General features: G+C 42.0%; 1 protein-coding gene across 2 annotated transcripts in view; it reads right to left on the bottom strand.

Annotated features, from left to right (window-relative positions):
- The window catches only part of LOC109954665 (mannosyl-oligosaccharide 1,2-alpha-mannosidase IA), a 193,856-nt gene extending 174,577 nt beyond the window's left edge, over nucleotides 1-19,279 (bottom strand). The window contains exons 1-2 of one of the 2 annotated variants that reach the window (XM_020590154.1): nucleotides 19,174-19,279; nucleotides 16,981-17,361 (exon numbers count right to left, since the gene is read on the bottom strand). In XM_020590154.1, coding sequence (XP_020445810.1) covers nucleotides 16,981-17,268 — 288 coding nt within the window. In that variant the 5' untranslated portion in view covers nucleotides 17,269-17,361; nucleotides 19,174-19,279. Of the gene's footprint in view, nucleotides 1-16,980; nucleotides 18,799-19,173 lie in introns of those variants that run through there. The other variant, XM_020590153.1, reaches the window with a different exon arrangement.
- Between the last annotated feature and the right edge of the window lie 1,071 nt (nucleotides 19,280-20,350).

Genomic DNA, 20,350 nt, shown 5'->3' with positions numbered 1-20,350 from the left:
GTGAGGTGAACTCTGAACCTGATATATCAATATAAAGGGAGGATGACAGTGAGAAAGCAGACAGGCAGTCAGCAGACACTGATAATGCTCATCTGAAAGAAAACACCACCACTGCTGAGTCCACTTCCTGTTTCCTGCTTCAGACCTGGGAAAAAAACACTCAACCATAGTCTCCAGCTGCTCAGCCAGTTTCACTGAAGAGCTTTACCTGGCACTCAGCAGTAGTTTGTGGGCACCAAGACTCATCGCCTCTATAGCTAATGGAGATGAGTCACTAACACGATAAAAATTAGATCCAAGACTAAATATACTGAGGTACCTACATGGTTTGGATACGCTTGTTATTATCCACATACTGTACAGTCTGCAAGGAGGCAACATGACTTGAGGGGAAACCAGCACAAGACTACTTCCCTTTGTAGTGTTCTATACACCAATAAAGAGCAAGAAAAGAAGATTAACTGTGCATTAATGCAGGTCAACCAAAACAGAAAAACACAGGAGCACTAATTTAAGCATTAGGGAGAGGTGAAAGATGGAAATGAACCTCATCAGCCCATGTGTGCATGACTATACAGAGGAGCTCAGTCAGAATAGCTGAGTGCTACAGTGTGCAAAACGATACACCCGAGTCGCATGAGAGATAAACTGACAGAAGAACTGCAAAAGGCATGGCTGTCTGCATTTAGGAGACACACAGTTTGTGCTAATGTGTCTCAGGAGACCGTAGCTGCCCTGAGGCGCTGGCAAATTAACAGCCATGTTCAAATGTTAAGTGGATAAAACGGGCTGATTCAGCACCAATATTGCTAGAAAAGGAGAGGTCTATAGCAAGAGGCACAGACAGAGCAGGAGTGCCGAAAGCAACAATATGAAGTGGAAAAGGACAAGTTTTCAGAATAATTACGATAATTAGACCGAGAAGATGCATCACATAAAGGCAGAGCTAAATGACAAATGTGCCAAAATTTGACATTTCTGTCATGGTGACAGCAGCTCTGATCTCCTCTCTTCTACTTCAAGTTCATCGTACAGTACCAACTACCTGTAGCTGTTCCAGACGATTCATACTTCCCCACCGGCTCTACCATTACATTTCCCATGTCAACTCATCACCTAATCTGCTTACCTAACTGATCCTCACTCCCAGTATAGAGGATATAAATACAAAACTATCATATATAGAGAGCTGTCAGTTACACTACAGACTGTCTGGGTTGCCTTGGTGCTACAGTGTCTACCATCTTCTGCCTGCCTGTACTTGTTACAGTGATGAGCTCCCTGTCTGTGAACTACTCCTGGCCTACCTGCCATGGCCCCAGATTGTTTTGCTTCATCTGAGAGCCTTGACAACTGCAAACCTAGTAAAGATCAGGGAGCAACAGTCACAAACTGATGGATGAAGGTGCAGTCAAGAATATGCATATTATAGCTGTACAGTTTCTTCAGCAAAAGTATGACTCCTGACTGTTTACACCATAAATAACACTGCACATAAAAAGCAATTAATCTCATTATCTGTCAGTACCTTCAGCAGTATAAAACAAATACTTCTTAATGGCAATTAATTTAATGAATGTGATCTGGGCCCAGATAAAAGCCAGACAATTAACCAAAAATTTTTATTAAAATATATTTGAGAAAACTGAACTCAGTGGTTTTACACTGTTATCCTGCACAATCCCTGCACTGAGGCACTTCATCCAGGAACCCACCAGCAGATCAAGCTCAGGACTTTTTATGATGTTTTTTGTACCCCAACTTGTTACTGCTTTGCTGTCTCCAGAGTTTATTCTCCCAACTAGAATACCAATAAAATTTACAGCCACTGTGTGAATAAAGTGAACGTTGGATCTGCAGCAGCTGGCCCACTTTAATCCCCTCCTGACTGCACTATTGGAAACATTCAAACAAAATCCACACAGAACAGATCGTCCACAGACACTTGCCAAGTCCATTGGACAGCTTAAAATGCCTTGAGGCTTCACAATTAACCACGACCACATTCCGAATTTTGCCTTCCACAGCTAATTAAACTTGATGACTTCATATGCAACACTGACACTATTCATTTCACATGGCTGCCTATTTTGAGCACCTACAGTTAGGAATGCCATCTAATATTAATTAGTCATTGCACCAGTCAAAAAGACCCCGAGTTGATTCGTTTTGTTGGCCAAATCACTATACAGAGCAATGAAGGAGCAACAACTTGGGAGGCTGGAAACTTTACAAAACAAATGCTGTCTCAAAACGATCAACCCACCATATTAGCCTTACTAGAAACAGAGATGGGTAATGGCAACAGAAGGCACGAGGCAGAGCACCTAGTGTCTGTTTGCTGCTCCAGCATCCTTAGCTCCGGCGCCTGTCCATGAATTCGGCTGAGCAACTTCCGGGTCAGTCATAGGTACAGCCCCCTGTGCTGCTGTGCAGTATGAATGAGCTTTCAAATGATATAACACTCAGCAGCCCAGCAGGAGAGATTCAAGATTCAAAGTGTTTATTGTCATATGCACAGTATGAAAACGCGTTTCCCTGCGCAATGAAATTCTTACTTTGCCATCCACAATGAATGCCAAACAACACAAGTGAAATATAAAGTACTGTAGATAAACAGCAGCACAAAATTTAAAGCCACTTTAAACAGCAAGTGAACAGAAAAATAATAAAAAGTTTATAAAAATATAATGAGAACACAAGAAGTGTGCTGGGATTTTCTAAGTGAACTCTGATCAGGACTGCAGCTGCATAGGTGAGCTAAACTGACAGACTAGACAGGAGAGAATAACATGTTCTTATATGAAAAGACATCAGTAATGGTGAAAAATACAGCCCCCCAAAGAGTCAATGCATCAGAAGTACCAACTCAAAGTCAAAACTACCTGGACAGCTCTTCCTAGACAAACTACGTAGGTAGGACTTTATTGATCCCACAGTGGGAAATTCCTGTGTTACAGCAGCAATAAAACACTATAAGGACAAAGAACAAACATATAAAATACAGAACCTTCTGTAGACATGCAGGACCAACAAATGCCACCAAAACTACCATAACCATGGCACCTGATGAGTCAGCTTCTCATCATGTTTCAACATACAGCAGAGCAGCCTTTCCTAACCTTTCCCTGCAACATGACCTGTCCCACAGTCAACCCTGCAGTGTAATGCATTTTTAGCAGCTGCTGTATAATCATGGTTTGTGTCACTGTCATCACTTAAAATTGAGCTGACAGACATCACAATGCGACAGAGCGATGCTTACAGTCCAGATTATCACGTTAGTGAGTGAGTCAGCATGGCCTCTAACCTGACGTGCTAACAGTATATCCTAATATGGGAACTGTTTGCCAGGGATCCATCTGTTTCACTGGGAAGGATGGAAGTCAGACAGTACAACAGCATGGTGTTTTCAATAGAGCAGGACAGTCTTAACAAAAAGCCAGTGTGGGAGCAAACAGGAGTGAGAGAGAAAGGAAGTGAAAAAGATGAGTCATGTGAAATTCAGAAGGAGATTGAAGATGATCCCTAATATCACAAAGCTGAGACGTCCCTTCATTCACACTCATTATAAATCATTAATGCGAGTTCAATGCACAGGGAGGGGTAGACGAGTCGCACAGTGAGTCTCCCCAAGAACACCTCCAAAAACTGATTAGTCTCAAGTGGCCTAAAGTGGCAAAGTACACACATGCATGACCATGAGATATCAGCCGTTATGTCATGGTTTATCAAAATCACTGGTGTCTCCTCTCTGGTACTGGTGTCTTTAGCCAGACAAACACCCAAACAATCTGCAAATTATATCAAACTGATGAATCCCTTTAGAGTAGTGAAACATATCAAAGTAAAGGTCAAAGTGTTTACTATAAATTGACAGCAGAAAGTAGCTCTGAGGGTGTAAAGCCCAGAAATGTTAAGTGCAAACAGCAAAGAGGACTTGTGCTCTTCTACACTGAAAAAGCTGATTGACAGAAAATTACCCAGCAACTGTTCTTTTAATAGATAAATCTTTTCAGTTATTTTACATCTCATTTTTTGTCTTACAAAAGTATCACATTAGTCAGATTAAACTGTTTTGCTAGCATCAGGCAGCTAGTTGCCTGGACACCTGGAGAGAGAACAGTTTCAAAGAGCTCAGCTGTGGCACATCAGTTTACGAGACAGTCGTGACTCACAACAGTTAACATAGGCAACTGTCATCTGTTAGTTTATGACAAAAAATAATCTTTTTGTGCATATTGTAACAAATGTTTTCACAGTGTAGACAAATCATGCAGAACCACAAATTCAAGGGTTACAGCTCGGCCTCACAGCATTTGCTCTTTTAATGTTAACTTTAATCAACATCTCTAGAAGGTTTCAAAGCAGCACCCATCCTTTCTCTTGGACTGATGTGATGTAGCTGCCACATTGGTATGCAGTGTCGCTGAGAATTAGTGAATAATGCAAAACCTTGAAACACATCCGTGTTGAAACACACATTTGCATTAATTTGAATGGTGCTTTTCTGTCCCTGTGCCAATTCCTCCACTGTCAGCTCGCTCTGCCTATGGCAGCCTGTCCCTAAAAACAGCCCTTTGTTTGTTTTGGTTTGACTTTTTCTGCTCTGTTAGCTCATTTAGCTCTGTTAGCATTGTAAGTTCACTCATGTGTTGACTTCCACGCTAAAATAAGTCAGTTCCCCTGAGCCAGCAGACCCCTGTGTGCGTAATAGTACTGCTGTTGTATGCCATGTTTCAGAACCGAGCAGAGTAAAAACACAAGCATCCATATCTTGGCCAGCTGTTGGAAGGAATGCACAACACAAATGAGTCGACTCTGCAAAATGAAAAGCTCCTCTTGCAGTTTATACCGTACATTACTTGCATCACTTATGAACGCACCACTGCAAGATCAGTGCTTTTCATCTTAGTGCTCCTCCTTCGGTGTCTGATGGAGAGCACCGAGGTCAAAATGTCACATTGAAGCCAACACAACTCAGTGTGATCCTATTTTAATTTTTTTTTTTCTGTGACAAAAAAAAAGGACACAAAGCAGAAAATTTGACTGTGTTTGTTTTACAGCTTTTGATAAATGCAATACTTGGATGAGATTTGGTGATGGTACAATTAGGAATTTTTTTCCCCCAATACAGGCAATAAATCCCTCATCTGGCTGAACAGTAAGTAAATACGGTTTCTAATTACAGTGGTTTCAGAAAAAATTAAACCCCATTTCACTTTTTGCCCACTTTAAGTTGAGGATTTAATTGATTCATTTGCCCTTTTTGCCCATAATTCTACACTCAATAACTCATGATAAAATAAGGTTATAATTTTTTACTAATTCAGACCCTCTGCCATGAAACTCCAAATTGTGGTTGAGTACATTGCTGTGTTTGCTTAATTATTCTTGAGCTGTGTCTAGAAATTGACTGGCGTCCCATTTGTGATAAACTGAAACCCACTGACTAGAACTACAAGCATTATGGTGGACACTGGGCACCGCTCATCACCATCCCTACAGTGAAGCAGTGGTGGAAGCTTTCACTGCCATCTCATTAGTTTCAATGATACTGGTAACAATCTATACAGAGTACACATGATATGACATCACAGAGCACAATCAGATAGGGAATATCTAATTTATAACAGTCATTAAAGCGCTTTGATCACAGGTGTCCAGCTATACTGCAGAGTACTGAAAATGCCTGAATCCTCATGTTATTCAGAGTTGTGTACCCCTCTAGTCCAGAATCGGTTCTAACTAAAATACTATGGCAGTGGCATTTTTGGAAATGCAGTTTTTCTGTCGGATTTAATTACAAGAAGATGGTCCAACTGCAGCAACCTAGGGGTCAAACAGAAAACTACTTGCAGAAATGACAATTAGTTTATCTGGGTTTTAAAATCCGAATACATCACAGTGTCATTCACTTAATGTACAGAGTAAAAAAAAGAAAAAAAAAACTGCGATTGTCAGATGGTGGTATGAGGGAGCTAGTTACATTAGCGCAGTGCACTCCTGACATGCAACAATACTAACTAAGCTAAGGCAGCAACCTCAGCTGCCTCAAGGCAGACTGAAACAGACAGGCTGCAACAACTAGGCCCTCCACACATTTTTAGTTTTTCGCCTTCTCCTATTAACGTGCCCTTAAGAAAAAGGCCAGTGATGCTGAATAATCAGACATAAAAAGAATTAGTTTTGTATTTTATGGATTTGTGTTGTCCTGTTGAGATGCCCTCTGAGTATAATGTCCTCAGGACCTTTTGTATCTTTAAAGGTTGACAGCCTGTTTGTCTTTTTTCTCCAAGTAACATTTTCTTGCCCCAAATGTCAAGTCAAAATAATCTCCAAGGTTTATCTCTTGCACCCTAACTGAGTATAGAAACTACAATAATACACTTACATGTACCTAAAACATACATAAAACAGGCAGAAGCTGGAACAGATGCTGACCAGAGCTGTCAGGCTTCTTTCACTCTAGTCAGCATATAGTCACCTCCTGTAAAGACTTAATGGGTCTCAAACATCCTCATCTGTGCTTAAAATATCATGCATAAGCACACATGCATGCACACAATCATACACATGGCATTGCTCTTATCTGTCCCAGCATCTCACTGCTCAATTCTGCTGGGTTCGACTCTTCACTTAATGGTCACTGCAGAATTAATTACAACGATACATTACATTTTACTTGGAAACTTCAATGACAGCGTTATGTCTACTCCCACTGTCTCTCACTCATTCTGCACAGTACACCCTCTGAGAAGGGTCTGTCTCTCATTTATCTTCATTTAACTTCTTCAATAAGCTTAAATAATGATGAGTGCAAAAGTGGATGAACTCTGAAAGAAAATCAGGCCCACGGACGCTTTACATTTCATTAGGCACACTGAAACCCGCGTTCTGATTAATAATTTTCAGATTTAAGAAATGGCCTTTAACATCTGCCCTTTTAAAGAAAACCTACAGGTGATTACGGTGAGGTATGTTTGAAGCTGTGATGATGCCTCTGTACCTGTGGAAGTGCCCGCTGAACTCGAAACACTGCATTTTTCAGTATGCAATAAAGGGAGCAGTCAACAGATCATGATTCTTAGTGGAACCTAAAAATTATATTAACTTTTCTGACTCAGCACCTGGACAGGTAAGATGTGCATGTGTATTGTTTATTGATCTTTGTAGCTCCAGGTACAATTTAATTAGTTCGTTACAATCTCAAAAGGTGATTGGCACTGCAGAAAAGTAGGCCTAAAATGGCAAAATGCATTTGACAATACAGATGGTCATACAGGTTGAAAGTACACCCATAGGTTAGACAAACTTGTAGGGTGCCATAGTAGAGAGTCCTACAGCCTGGAACCAAGATCGAGTCCTGAAGTGCAAAAATTCTATTTATTTATTTTTACAACAACAGAACAATCAAAAAATGAAGAAAAAAAAAACTTTATTCCCCTAAATGTACATAACAGCTTTCACTGGGTGAATAACGGAGTAAAAATCATTTTTAACTCCTGATTTAGAAATGCTACAGTATGTGACTATTCATTTCAGGCTTGAAAGAACAGAAAATGTCAGGTACCACTACCCTGTTTTAGTCTCATACCAGCCCACAATCTGTTCAATATTAACACAGTAACTTACAGTTTACTGATTTCTTTCTATTTTATTTTTAAAGGCTAAAGAGAACAACAAGAACACACAGGAGATTATTATCTGGAAACTGGTCATCACACCAACCTAAACATGTATTTATCAGCTGTACTGTGCATGACTCCAACAAACTGTCATTAACAGCTTCCTTAAAGTGAAACTACACATCTGGGGTTTCTTACAAACAAAAACCTAACTTTAACAGTCATTTCTGAAACTGGATAACAAGTTCAACCCATTTCCTGTTGTTGAAATACATTTTAAACACTTCTCTGAAGAAACTTTTATTCCCATCATGTTGAGAAATAACCCTGATGTCTCACAAATGGGATCTGACATGAAAGTAAAGTAGACAAGACGTTATTAGTTTACAAAATGAGGACATTATTTCCTTTGAGGATAATAAAAGGTTTAGAGATAATATCCTGTAAAACACACCCTGTTTTCAAAAAGTATAATCATTCAGGACTGTGAATGATAATGAGGTTTTCCAACATAAAAGATTTAGTAATACTTTTCAAGCAAATGGTTCCTGTCAATAGCATTTTAAAGAAGCTCCTACATGTTCACACTATGACAGCTGCATTTCCTGAATAGGGGTTTTTAAGTGTTATTTCACAGAAGACTGACAGTTCATTTTGGACTGCTTTAGCTCTGATAAATATCCAAGGCTTTAACCTTTCTGAAAACGTACTGAATGCACCCTTTTTTCCCCACATCCAGCTGTTTCAGTTCTCCACATCCAGTTGTCTCTGTCTAGTACTGAATTAGTACTCGAAATATGCCCAAGAGCATGTCACGTACATTTGTCATTCAATTAATGATCACCAAACTGGCTGTTCTCACACACAAACAGCCATTAGCAGACTATAGAATCAGTTTGTTTGTTTTTCCTCTGCCTTTCCACCAACTGCGGACAGATGAAAAGTGTAATTATCTAGCTAGCTCATCATCCAACCTTGACATAAACAAAACAAATCTATATGGCTCTCTAATGAGGACTGAGTGCCATTACTGCCATTTGATTAGAGACTTAATTGTGACAATACAGAATAAATACACCCAGCTATTGTAAGCATTCTGCTAATTAATGCTATTTGCCCATTGATGCTGATGAAAAAGAAAATCACTAGAGACATCTTCCAGTCAGTCCACAAACACCTAGACAGCATTGTGTTGACCACGAAAAGAGTCTGGTAAGCTTTCCATTCGAAGCCACTGTCCTCACTGTGAGAGAAAGCCCGATCCTGACCAGCAAAAGCCACTACATAAAAGATGTCTTCCAGGCATCTGCTTAAATTCTAGGTCAAAGGCTTGACAGCCTCATTCAGCCATCTTAAAAGTAGGCTAAAACTATGTCACAACACAATAACAACAACACAGATGGGCCGATGTGTAATGACAGCAGCCGGGCAGCTCACACTGGCTCTCTAGTGATACAGAGGAGACAGTTGGTAGAGCAGTGGCAGTGGACACGCCTGGGACTGTACATTGCCAAGCAGCAGGGAAGAAGAAAGAAGACAATGAGAAACAGAGGAGGGAGGAGTAGCAGAAGCACCTTTCAAACATGCGCCCCTACCCAGGAACTTGCCTGCTATTTCACATCTAGGTATTACATCTGAATGGAACCTGAGTTGCATAGTCGGAAAGCGTTACCGGCAATTTTACCTGGTCGCACCTGAACTGAAGTGGTCAAACTGCCACTAAAGGAACGGTCAAGATGATGACAATAACATATACTTGTACACGATGTTAATTGATTGCATGACTGATTGATTATGCATGTAAACTGTGCGTTGGTGCAAAGTTTATTTTGAACCTGTACAAAGAATATATGGTTTCTGACAAACAAAACCTTCTTCATAACATCTTATTTAAAAAAAAAAAAAATCCAACCACCCACAGTTCATCCTCTCTGCAGATGCCATGTTGCTATGGAAAACCTTTCGTATCACATATTACTCGTAGCTTCTGGTGTTGAACTGTGTCTGTTTCATGTGATGCTAGATACCGAGTGGCTGTACCGGGCTAAGGCCTGTTATGCTTGAACAATACCTTGTTGGGAGTTTCATGTGCAGCAGCTCTGTCTGGGCACCAAAAAGCAGCTGCTACATCACTACCCACATATATGAAAAAATGACAACTGGACTAGACAAAAGACACAAAAGGCCTGAGAAGAGAAAGAAGACATAAGGAGATAAGCTAGGGCCCTCAGCTCACTATAATGCATTTCCTTTACCCTGTAAACACAGCCACACATGGGTTTTTTTTCTGACCAATTAGCCAGGCATAAAGCCAGGGGACTGGAGCTCAGCTGGGGGCTCAGATAATCTGCTGGTTACATCTAGGCCACTCTCTCCACTTCTTCCCTATTTGTTGAATCTGCTCGAGCAGCAAGGCCAAAGTCAGACTGAGGAGGTGGAAGCCATTTCATTCTGTACCCAACAAAGGATGTGAATCGGAGCCTACAGCAAACAAGGCCATCTCTGGACCTTTGATATTTTCTACTTTCTACATCTGCAGCAAATATACACACACCCACTTTAAACCACTGGCTGAAGCTTGTGAAAACTCAAATGGGCTAAAAGCATCTGTGCTGCCAAGCAAGGGTCTTGTAGGATTACTGGAAGTTCACATATAGTCAGTCACAATAGACCTGTTCTCTCTCTCGTTATTATAGAGCTGATAACATCAGCAGAGGTAGTGAGGAGGGAAGATAATGGTGTGAAAGCATGTTCATTAGCCCTCATTTATTTGTCTCTGACCACGATGGCTACACCAGAAGGTGGGAAAAAATAATGATGAAGGCTTAGACAAACTACACAAGATTTTGGGTGAATTTGGGCTTAGTGAAAGGCTTTAGACCAAAAATTAAACAACATGGAACTTTAGAATACAGAATCAGGTATCAAGGTGTGTTTTCCAGTAATCTCAGGCCTTCAGAGGCCAGGATTAAGATATACTGTATACCGTACATACAATCACCCCATAATGTCAGCAGCCCCGTTAACTCGAGATAAATGGGCTTCCATGGAATGTATTGCAACATCACATCAACGGAAAGGGAGATCTCATAGTGTAAAAGAGATATTTTTAGAGTTTGGATGATGAAATTTGAGAAAAGCAGAAATCTGGTTTCAAGAAAAACACACAACTGCTGCCAAGAGCCTTGAGTTCTCTGTGCTCCTCTGCTTGAGGAGCGGACAATTTCAGGTCCAGGACATGACCCTTTGCTTTTACTGGTAACTGACGCAACACCCGCAGGCTACAGTAAACAGAAACAGCACAGCAAAATAAAGAGACCGATGAGGCCAGACATAAAGACTGCCAAAAGAGAAATGCAGGCATAAATGATAAGGAGTTTGAAAGAAAAACTTTTATTATGTAACATGAGAAAATGTGCAAACTGTTGACCATGCCACATCAGCAGAAAAGGAAAAAGCTGTGTGCAACTTTAAAACTGCTGAGGAACAGTTACGACATTCACATGCACTGACCCTGCCCTACATGTGTAAACCCCACCGTTGTTAAATTCTGGTTGAACAGTAAGATTTTATGGGCCTCTCAAGAAATACGGGCACTCAAGGCAATTTATTCATTCAAGATGTGTTATTATGCTCCACTACTGTCCTTGGTCCCCCCCCGCCACACACACACACAAATATACAGAAAAAAACACACTGCAAAGTAAACAAATATGCCTGTACATCTTGTAACTATCTACAAAGGCTTGCTTATGAATGCACATGCACAATAGGTATGTTCACACACAATCTTGAAAAGCATGCCTTAACACTGAGACGTACCCTGAAGCTGGTTCCCCTACACCAAAGGGAATGCAGTGAGAAAACTGCCATGAATGCAGAAAGGATGTTAGCTAACATCTTCCCTCTTTCAATGCACATACTTCCTTTTCCTCTACCCATTTCACCTGACCGCTTGCTTCCTGCAGTGATTGCCTACGGGGAAAAGATCTAGTATTGTATAGCTTAATCAGCTTTTATCACCCAGGGAAATAGAAGCTTCTCAGCTGGCCTCTAATGTTTTTACCTGACGTTTCTATTTCTTGCTGTTATTCTGCAGCAGGATGGTGGCTATAAATTAGATCAATAGTGTAAGTTCCAGTAAGCAAGCTTTTCATTGGTCAGCACCATATCTGACCATACCTGAAGTCATTCAAGTGTTGAAGCAGGACCTACAGTACAGATGTACAACTACAGCAATGAGCATAATTCTATTTTCTCCATTAAACAGCAAGCATCAGGTTAAAGGCACCCTGTGGCGTTTCTGGCCACTCACACAAGGGTGATACGATAACATTTCTGCCAAAAGGCGTCACACTGATCCACAGGTGACGGGAACAAAGAAGCAAAGCAATGTGGAAGCACAGGCAAAGATGAAGTCACCTGCTAATGAGTAAAAATGAAAGTGGCAATCTGTAAATGTTTTGTAAGGTCGAGCACGTTTAGTGTTTGTTAGACCTCAAGGATAAAGACAATGCATTTTGGTGAACAATGCTTAATGTAAACAAAAACTCTGATTGCAAGAAGGATCTTTTGAAAAAAAGAGAAATAAGAAACAGATCAGCTGCTTGCACTAGAGGATAAATGGCAGGTATCAATCATGCTCTGGGCGATTATCTGCTAGCACCCTGCCATAATTACTAACAATCAGTATTTTAACTTATCAGCACAAATAGCATTAATGCTTCAGATACACTGTAGTAGTGTGTGTAGGTCTGTTACATCAGGATAACAGAAGCCTGCAGTTTCTATAGTTAGAGCCTCTGTGGTTTAGTGTGTCAGGCATTTTGGAGATCTGTAGGTCTTTTTTTTTTTTTTAACATCCAGTCACTATTACTGACCACTCATATTGTTAACCTGGAAGGTTAGTCTACTATTGCAATTGCTATATGTAGCCCTGGGTAAAACCCACTGAATCCCTCTAACATCCATGTAAAATTAGCACAAACAAAGGTCTCAGAAAAGAGATCAAGGGGTCCAGGTCTTCTTGTGTTGTGGAGGAGGCCTGTATCACTGCCCTGCAGCAATGAGACACAGCACTGACTGGTTGATAATATCTGCCTCAGCTGCCATTGAAGTGCACAATATATCAATAACCAGCAGGCCTGGCAGCTCACGCCCCCACATAAACAGACCAAAGATAATGACGGGCGCACATTCTAAACAACAGCCGCTGACATTTGAACAGCATCCACAGAGGAGCAGAAAAGCACAAAAGTTCCAGCTCTGTGGGAGCGCTAAGAGAGTGTAAGCCTTTTCTTAGGACTTTGTTCATCTTCCGTTTCCTTCTTCTCGCTCAGCATGCAGCCATTTTCCTGGCCCAGACTGAAGGATGTTTGGCACACCCGTTTCATAGCGAGAGACAGCAGGGGAACGAAGAGTGGAGGGAGGTCACGGTGCGCAGATCCGGTCAGGAGACGCCGGCTTAACAAGAGCATTTCATTCACACAGACACCCAGCTCACCGGTCATTACTGCTGTAAGGGGATTTCAGCTCCAGCTACAAGCTCACCTGTTTCTGAAGCTTTGTATGTCTGTGAGTGACATGGCACTTCAGTTGTTATAGCAGGGACAAAGATTTTGCACAGGCAGTGATACACCTTACACTGTAAAAAATGTTCTGGCTCTGAGAGAAAATCTGTCCTTAGATTGTTTTAGTTACATCAACTCTAATCTCTCAAGAGCAAAACCTGTCACTTGTGGCTCAGTGTAGAGCCCATCATTTTAAATGATGTCTCTGTTCAAATGTATTTCAGCTACATCTACTCTGTGGCTGCTGCTCTGTAGGTGAACCCGACCTCTGACACTCTAGTGAAACTGGACTGTACACGAGTCAGATTTGTAGGGACATAAAAATCACATTTCTCCAAGTTATTACTCAATTTACTATTTATTTTCAATTCAAGACAGTGTTTTGTTTCCTTTTTCAGGAAAAAAAATTCCCTCCAATTGCAAAGTGAAGCACATGAGGTGTGTGTTCCTGTTAGTCTGTCAGTGAACTAAAAAAAAAAAGCTGATGATAGCTCATGAGATGTGTCTGATCAGCATTTTGCACCTCTTGTTAGTTTTAATGACTTTGGATCCAAATGTTTTGTGCTTTCCATTATGAACACAGCATGGGGGGGGTACATTTCTCTAAAATACTGTGTTATTTTGGATTAGACACACACACATCCAACTGAACAGCAAACTGACTTGCTCTGAAACAGAACAGATGCACCTCATTTGACTGTTTCTAGTCTCCACAGTGATGCAGGTGGAACTGGATGGATAAACACAGTGGTAACACCTCCAACCGAAGCTGTCAAACTCCACATCTATCCCCAAACATTTCATCATCTACGATAAGCCAGCAAGTGTATACACAGTTCACAAAGGCACACAGGACAAAGAAGCCCTGAAGACTCTTACTGCTCCGCTGGAGGAGGCTCAGCCACAAAAGGCTGCAGTGTGTCTGTCCTCTCACTGCGGTACTCTTAGCTGTCAGTTTTATCTCCTCCCTGCTGCTCTACCTTCTCCTGTAAATGTATTATATGTTAGAGGCCACATTGTACAGTATATTCCAATTTCCTTGAGCCACCGGTGTGTGTGACCGACTGCACTGGCACATCTGTTAAACATTCAGAGGATGAACAAGAGAACAAATCTCAGGCTTTATAGACACTGATTTTAATGCACACTTCTGGTTTGATGTATGTGATGCTGTGGAGACCAACAGAGAAAAGAGATATAGAGGCTTTAGTCTGTGAATGCTTATCATTTACTGATGTCCTCTATGCTCTGCAGTTGTGTTTGTTTGGATGTACTACTGTACGTCTGCACTCTGCATTCAGTATTTTAGTACTGCACTCCAAGTTCTACTCCTACTGAATTTAAAAGGGCAGCAGCAACAAAACATGCATGCAGAAAAGGACACCCTCCTGTTGCTCCAGGTGCACATTTTTGTGTTACAATCCCCGCTATCCAGCCTCTTATGCTGGAGCCAATGAGGCAGCAACATGGCATCGCAGGTGATTCAGTGAGCCATGACATCACAGAATTACAAATAGAAGGACGTTTGAAAATTACTGTCCTGTTTATCCTGCTAAGGACCTTTGGAGGAGAATGAACAATCTATTATTAAGAAATTGCTGGATTAGGTACACAGCACCTTTCCGACTTTGGCAGGATACGCTGGTATCCTGGGGCTCCTCGCTAGCGGTGGGCCGCCTTCAAACATTTGCCTTGTGTGATCAGGCATTCATTGTCCCTTGTTTCACCTTCTCTTGGCAGTGGGTGCACACACAGAGGAAGAAGGTGGGGAGTCTGCTTTCTAGTTGTTGGCAGTTGAGAAAAACATCGCCCATTCACAGTTTGGGCACTGAGGCACTCAGTGGCCTGGACCAGATCCTTTCTGTTGGCTTTGGGAGGAGGATACCCTTTCTCTACATTCCTTTACAGTGGGAAAACAAAGAGCTACTCTGTCTGTACACCACAACACAAGCTGAGACAGACAGCTTTAAAAAAAAAAAAAAAAAAATCATTTAATTCTGTATGTTTTTCATGCTTCACAGAAACCTACATCGAAACATGTTAGTGTTGTCAGTTTTACTGTAACAGTTACTCTTTGGTTTTAAATCTGTATAGCAAGACAAAGCACAGGCTCTCAACGTGTCAGCCTGTGCTGGCAGCATGAATGGGGGGGGGGTTGCTGGAATGCTGCCAGCAGGGTTGAGACTGTGGAAACTGTAGTAACAACAACAGCAAACCACAAAAATTATCATATGGGCACATACACAGAGGCATGCAATGTGTGTAAACAGAGGCTCTGCTCTTCAACACCCTAATTAAAGATCTTCACTGAAGGAGAAACAATTAATATTCTACAACAATAATTAGGCAAAATAGGGCATGATGTAAAATGACTTTTCCTCAGATGACCATGACCCCAAGGCAAGAACTCTGCAAAGCGCAGCTGAACAAACCCGGTGAGCAAAGTCACATTGACTTTGACTTGAAAGAGCATCAAAGTAGAAGCAGTGAGTCGGTGAGAGCTCAGTGCACGAGGGCGAATAACGCTCTCCATCCTCTGACGCCTCAGTTATCATGTTGCATGTCACCTTTAGCTAAGAAAGGCATGTGAGCAGAACGAGTGGGTGACAACAGGCTGGAAATGAAAGCGACAACAGATCTTATCCGTGTCACGTGCCAAGGATGAAACCCATCTGCACAGGCCAGTGACTGCCCCACTGCACTCCCTCCTCCTCCCCTCCCCCTCCCTACCAGCTTCATTTGCCTTGAGTGGTACAGATGTGTGATCCACAGACGCTCCCGCTCTGGAGCCCTTATTGGACCCACAAGGCTCAACAAAGGCTAGCACACAGCTCAGAGAGCTCCTGGCCAAAGTGTCAGCACACACTGTGATATCATTTGCAGGGAATTGTGTGAGTGAGATAGAGCTGCTACAGCCAAGAACATTTTGTCATTCAGAAGAAAAAAAAATAGTGGAAGACATTTTTACAGCCTACGTTAACAACAAATAAGGCTATCTGATCATTTGTACAATTACATGCACACAGGCATATCATCATCTGTAGAGATTTTACAAATTCATGACATGTCCTAAATTACTGCTCAGGAGAGTACAGTATATGTATTTATATGAATTGATTATTTAAAAGTTATACCATATTGTTTCTTATGAATGCACTTTGCAGAAATATTCAAGTCACCTTTAGCAATGGCACTATTTTCCATCGTCATTAATAAAAACATGACAAAAATTCATCAAGGAAAAGTTAAAGGCACTTGGTACAAACTGACTGAAAGGGATTACTTTGTCTGTTTGACAGAAGCTTGGCACACAAATGTCCCCCGCTTCGATAGAGAAACCATCTATTGTCAGACAAACTCACAAATCCAACAATGAAAATATAATTACTTCTTTCAAGTGAGCATGCCTGTTTTGATGTCTGAATAAGGCAGACTACTATTTATCGGTTGTGTTTGTGTCATGTTTTGACAGCATGAACGTGTGTTCACTGAAAAGCATGAAACATACATACTTTTTACTTTCGGTTTATTGTGAAACCAAATGAACGTTTGAAAAGCAGGTTTATAGCGGTTTCTGTGGGGTAACTGAAGTGACTCCAAATGCTTTATCAGATCATTTCATCAGTGTGGCAGTTTATGTTTAACCTTTGTTCACCCCCCCCCAATTAAATCCTTCTGTCTCTCTTTAAGGTCAGTAATTGCTTCCCCTACCATATTTCCATAGGACCATTGAGGCTTCAGTATGTCAGCTGTCCCACTCCCTGTATAAACACTGTCCTTACCTCTTTGACTTTCTCCCGGCGTTCGTCGGTCTCCGGGTCGCTCGGCTTGCCGTTGTCCCTCCCCAGCGGTGGTTTGATCAGACACCTCTTAAACTTCATGTAACTGAAAGTATCCGAGCTGGCACCATCGTCTGACGAGGTCGCGGACTCCGTTTTCGACCTGGGCACAGTCAGATCCTCCTGCGCTTTGCCCCCGGCCAGCCGCTCCTCGGCCACCTCATGGGACACGGGCGGTTTGCGGCTCAGACTTTTCAGCTTGGTGCTGGTCTCCCCCTTGGCCGAGGTCATACCCCGCGGGTGCTCCTGGTCCTTGGGTCTTTTTAAATGCTCCCTGACATCGTTCTCGGACCCGGAGCCAGCAGTGACTGGCTGGGTTTCTGTCTTGGACAGAAAAATGCGTTTTAGTCGGACAGAGTCGGGCAAAAAGAAAAGGGCCCCAAAACACAGTGTTACCAAACCCGAGAGAAAGAGCAGAAACACGAATTTCTGGGACAGGCGCAGCCCCATGCCCGATGCGCCGGGCAACTTTCGGAAAACCATTTAAACTTTTTACTGAGACGTTGCCTTTCAGTGTTTTCTCCACAACTACACGGCGTTGTGTCAGTCGCCCTTCTCTACTGAGCAGCGTCTGCGTTACCTTCAGGCATATAAAGCTAGATATGCGGGATTTTAAACACACCCCCGTGACAGTTGCGGAGTAACATAAGCAGACTGCCAGAGCTGTCTCACCTCGCTATTGATCGGGTCTACATCGAGCCAAAGTTCGGCCTGCCTACATCTACGATCCACCGATCACCTGGCAGCACAGCTCCAGAGCTTTGGAGGTTTATGTACGTACAGTAACGCAATCACTGACATCAACAGACTGCAGGATGTGGGTTTACAAATGTGAATGATAAAACGGCACAGGGCTTCGGGGCTGATAGATAAATGGCACTGGCGCTGACTGGAGCACTAAGCTATATTCAAGGATAACAGGACTGGCATTGCACACGCCAGTTTGTCTAATAAATGCACTTTTATGAGAGATGACCAAACGCCTCGGAGTCTGTCAGGCCTGGGAACAAAGTTGTCTCTATGCATTATTCCACGCCGTGCAAATCGTCAATAACACACTGCCCTACTGCAAAACCTCAAGCATGCAGCAGAGCGTCTTTTCCGTGTCTCCGTTTCTACCGACCAACGCTGTCGCATTATAAGCTCCACATTTAAAACCACAAGCCGTTTTGTTTACACCTATCCTGTACAGCTGGTACACGGAAACGCGTGTATATTCATGTCGCCTATCTGTCAGATGCGCTCAGCCAGCAGCCTCCGTTTCCCCATTCCCACTGGCGTCAACACGCCGGGCGAAATAAATCGGTGGATGACATGAAAGAAGGCGGGTTTTGTCCCATGCGAAGTTATCCTAGCCTCCGATCCAAATCCGTAAAAATCAACTAATCCACCATCCAGGCTGCCGGGTTCCAGAAACGGCAGATACGTCGCTCCGGTGCCCGCTGCCGTGCCGCTTTCTCTCGTCTGTAGTGCGCACTCGTGTCGCCGTGCCGTGGACGTCCGCTTGCGTAAAAAGCGAGCGGAGCGGGCTGGAATTGTAACATATAGTGCAGGCAAGGCGAGGAGGAGGTGGGAGAGAAACTAAACGGCCCGCTGCTTAGAGATCCAGAGGGCGGGTCGGATTTCCTGATGGATATCCACAGCGGATTATCTAAACACGGTTAAGACATGTGCGCCGCTTGGACACTGGGAGTGGTCCGAATGGTTCTGTATGTTAAACCATCCACGCCCCCGCGGAAAATGAGCGTGTTTAATCATGGAAACGCTTTTACAAGAGGTTGAATATATCTGATACAGATGTTGACTCTTCACGAATTACATAAGAAACACAGTGAGATCAGAAGGAAACACATTATCGTCTTTGGTTTTTTTGTTTAAGGCCTCATTGAGGAAACCTGGGAGAAACACACCTGATTAAGTTAGATTCTTTAAGTAGGCTATATTTAGATCTTTGTTCTGGTGTGTTACCGTTTTCCTTGATAGCACCAGTTTGTGCCTCTCAATAGCTAATTGTTGTTTATTCCATGTGGGAGTTTGGCTCTGGCGTTACATTTGAGCTACTGTAGCTAAGGGTTTGAATCCTTCAGAGACAAACCAAAGTTAGAACAGCCCAGTAAGTTGTTTGACAACACTTACCAGTGTTCTGAAAACATCCTCCTAAGACTTTTATCAAGCTGAAAATAAAAATAGCCAGTGGTGTGTAATGTTCCACAGGAAGAGAAGTTTCCTTTGATTAGCCAAACAAATCCGGAAGTGAGGTATGTTAATTGTCAAGATAATTTATCTGTAGCATATAAATGTATCATTTGTGTTGCTTTACATTTATATATCTATTTAAATTGAAAACATACATTTCTGTGTCACACAAAAAGGAGAACAGTCACCTGGCTACCATCTTTGTTTGAAGAAAAAAGTCACCACACTGGAAATTAAAGTCCTTTAATAATGTAGAATGGGTCTTTTAATTTTGGCTTCATGTTCTCTGATTAGTCTGGAAATGTCTTCAAAAAGTTGGTGTCAAAATGTTTGCAATGCTTTTCAAAGTATGGCTCTTAGAAAAATAAAAGATTGATCAGGAAGGACCACAAAGGCCCCATGGATTCCATTTGAGTGTTTACTGGGTTCATCTGAATGCATGCTGCATTTCCTTAATTGTAACTCTTAATTGTGTTATTTTTTTGCACTTGGCTCATTGGACCTGTGTTTCTGCACACGGTTTCCACTTCATCTAATGCTCTATTCATCCATTAAGATGGAAAAGTGAGCTCAAAACGTCCCAACTCTTAATCTGACCTAATGCTTCAGGCCATCGTTTGCCCTGTAGGTTGACTTAGAATTCAAATACCACTTTTGGTCACATATGGAATATATTATATCATGATATGTAAACAAAATTATAAGGACAAATCCACCCGGAACAAAACAAGCTCAGGTTGAGGTCCACTTATCAGCTTTTTCCAGGCTTTTGGTTCTATCACAGTCTCGGCTGTCATGGAGATGGATCGGTTGACATCTGAATCCATGAGTGTGGTTGTCAAAAAGCTAATGTCGAGGGCCGTGTGCTCAAATTACTGTCTGACTACCATTTTCCAAGGTTGAAAGAGAACTTTTTTTTGCTGTTAAGTGTAGATGAGCTCAAATTCAACATTCTGAATCATCCTGTGACGTCAATGCTTTGAATTTACCTGAGATGTTAACAGGAACTGTAGCAGGAAGTTTGGTGTTTACATAAGCAAGATAGAGGCTAAACTGTAAACACAGTGTTTTCTTAAATGAGATAAATGGCCCCATGAGTTAGCTATTACTGAAAAGC

Source organism: Monopterus albus, unplaced genomic scaffold (genome assembly GCF_001952655.1).
Source record: "Monopterus albus unplaced genomic scaffold, M_albus_1.0 scaffold11.1, whole genome shotgun sequence".
Taxonomy (NCBI): domain Eukaryota; kingdom Metazoa; phylum Chordata; class Actinopteri; order Synbranchiformes; family Synbranchidae; genus Monopterus; species Monopterus albus.
This window is presented reverse-complemented; position numbering and strand designations above follow the sequence as displayed.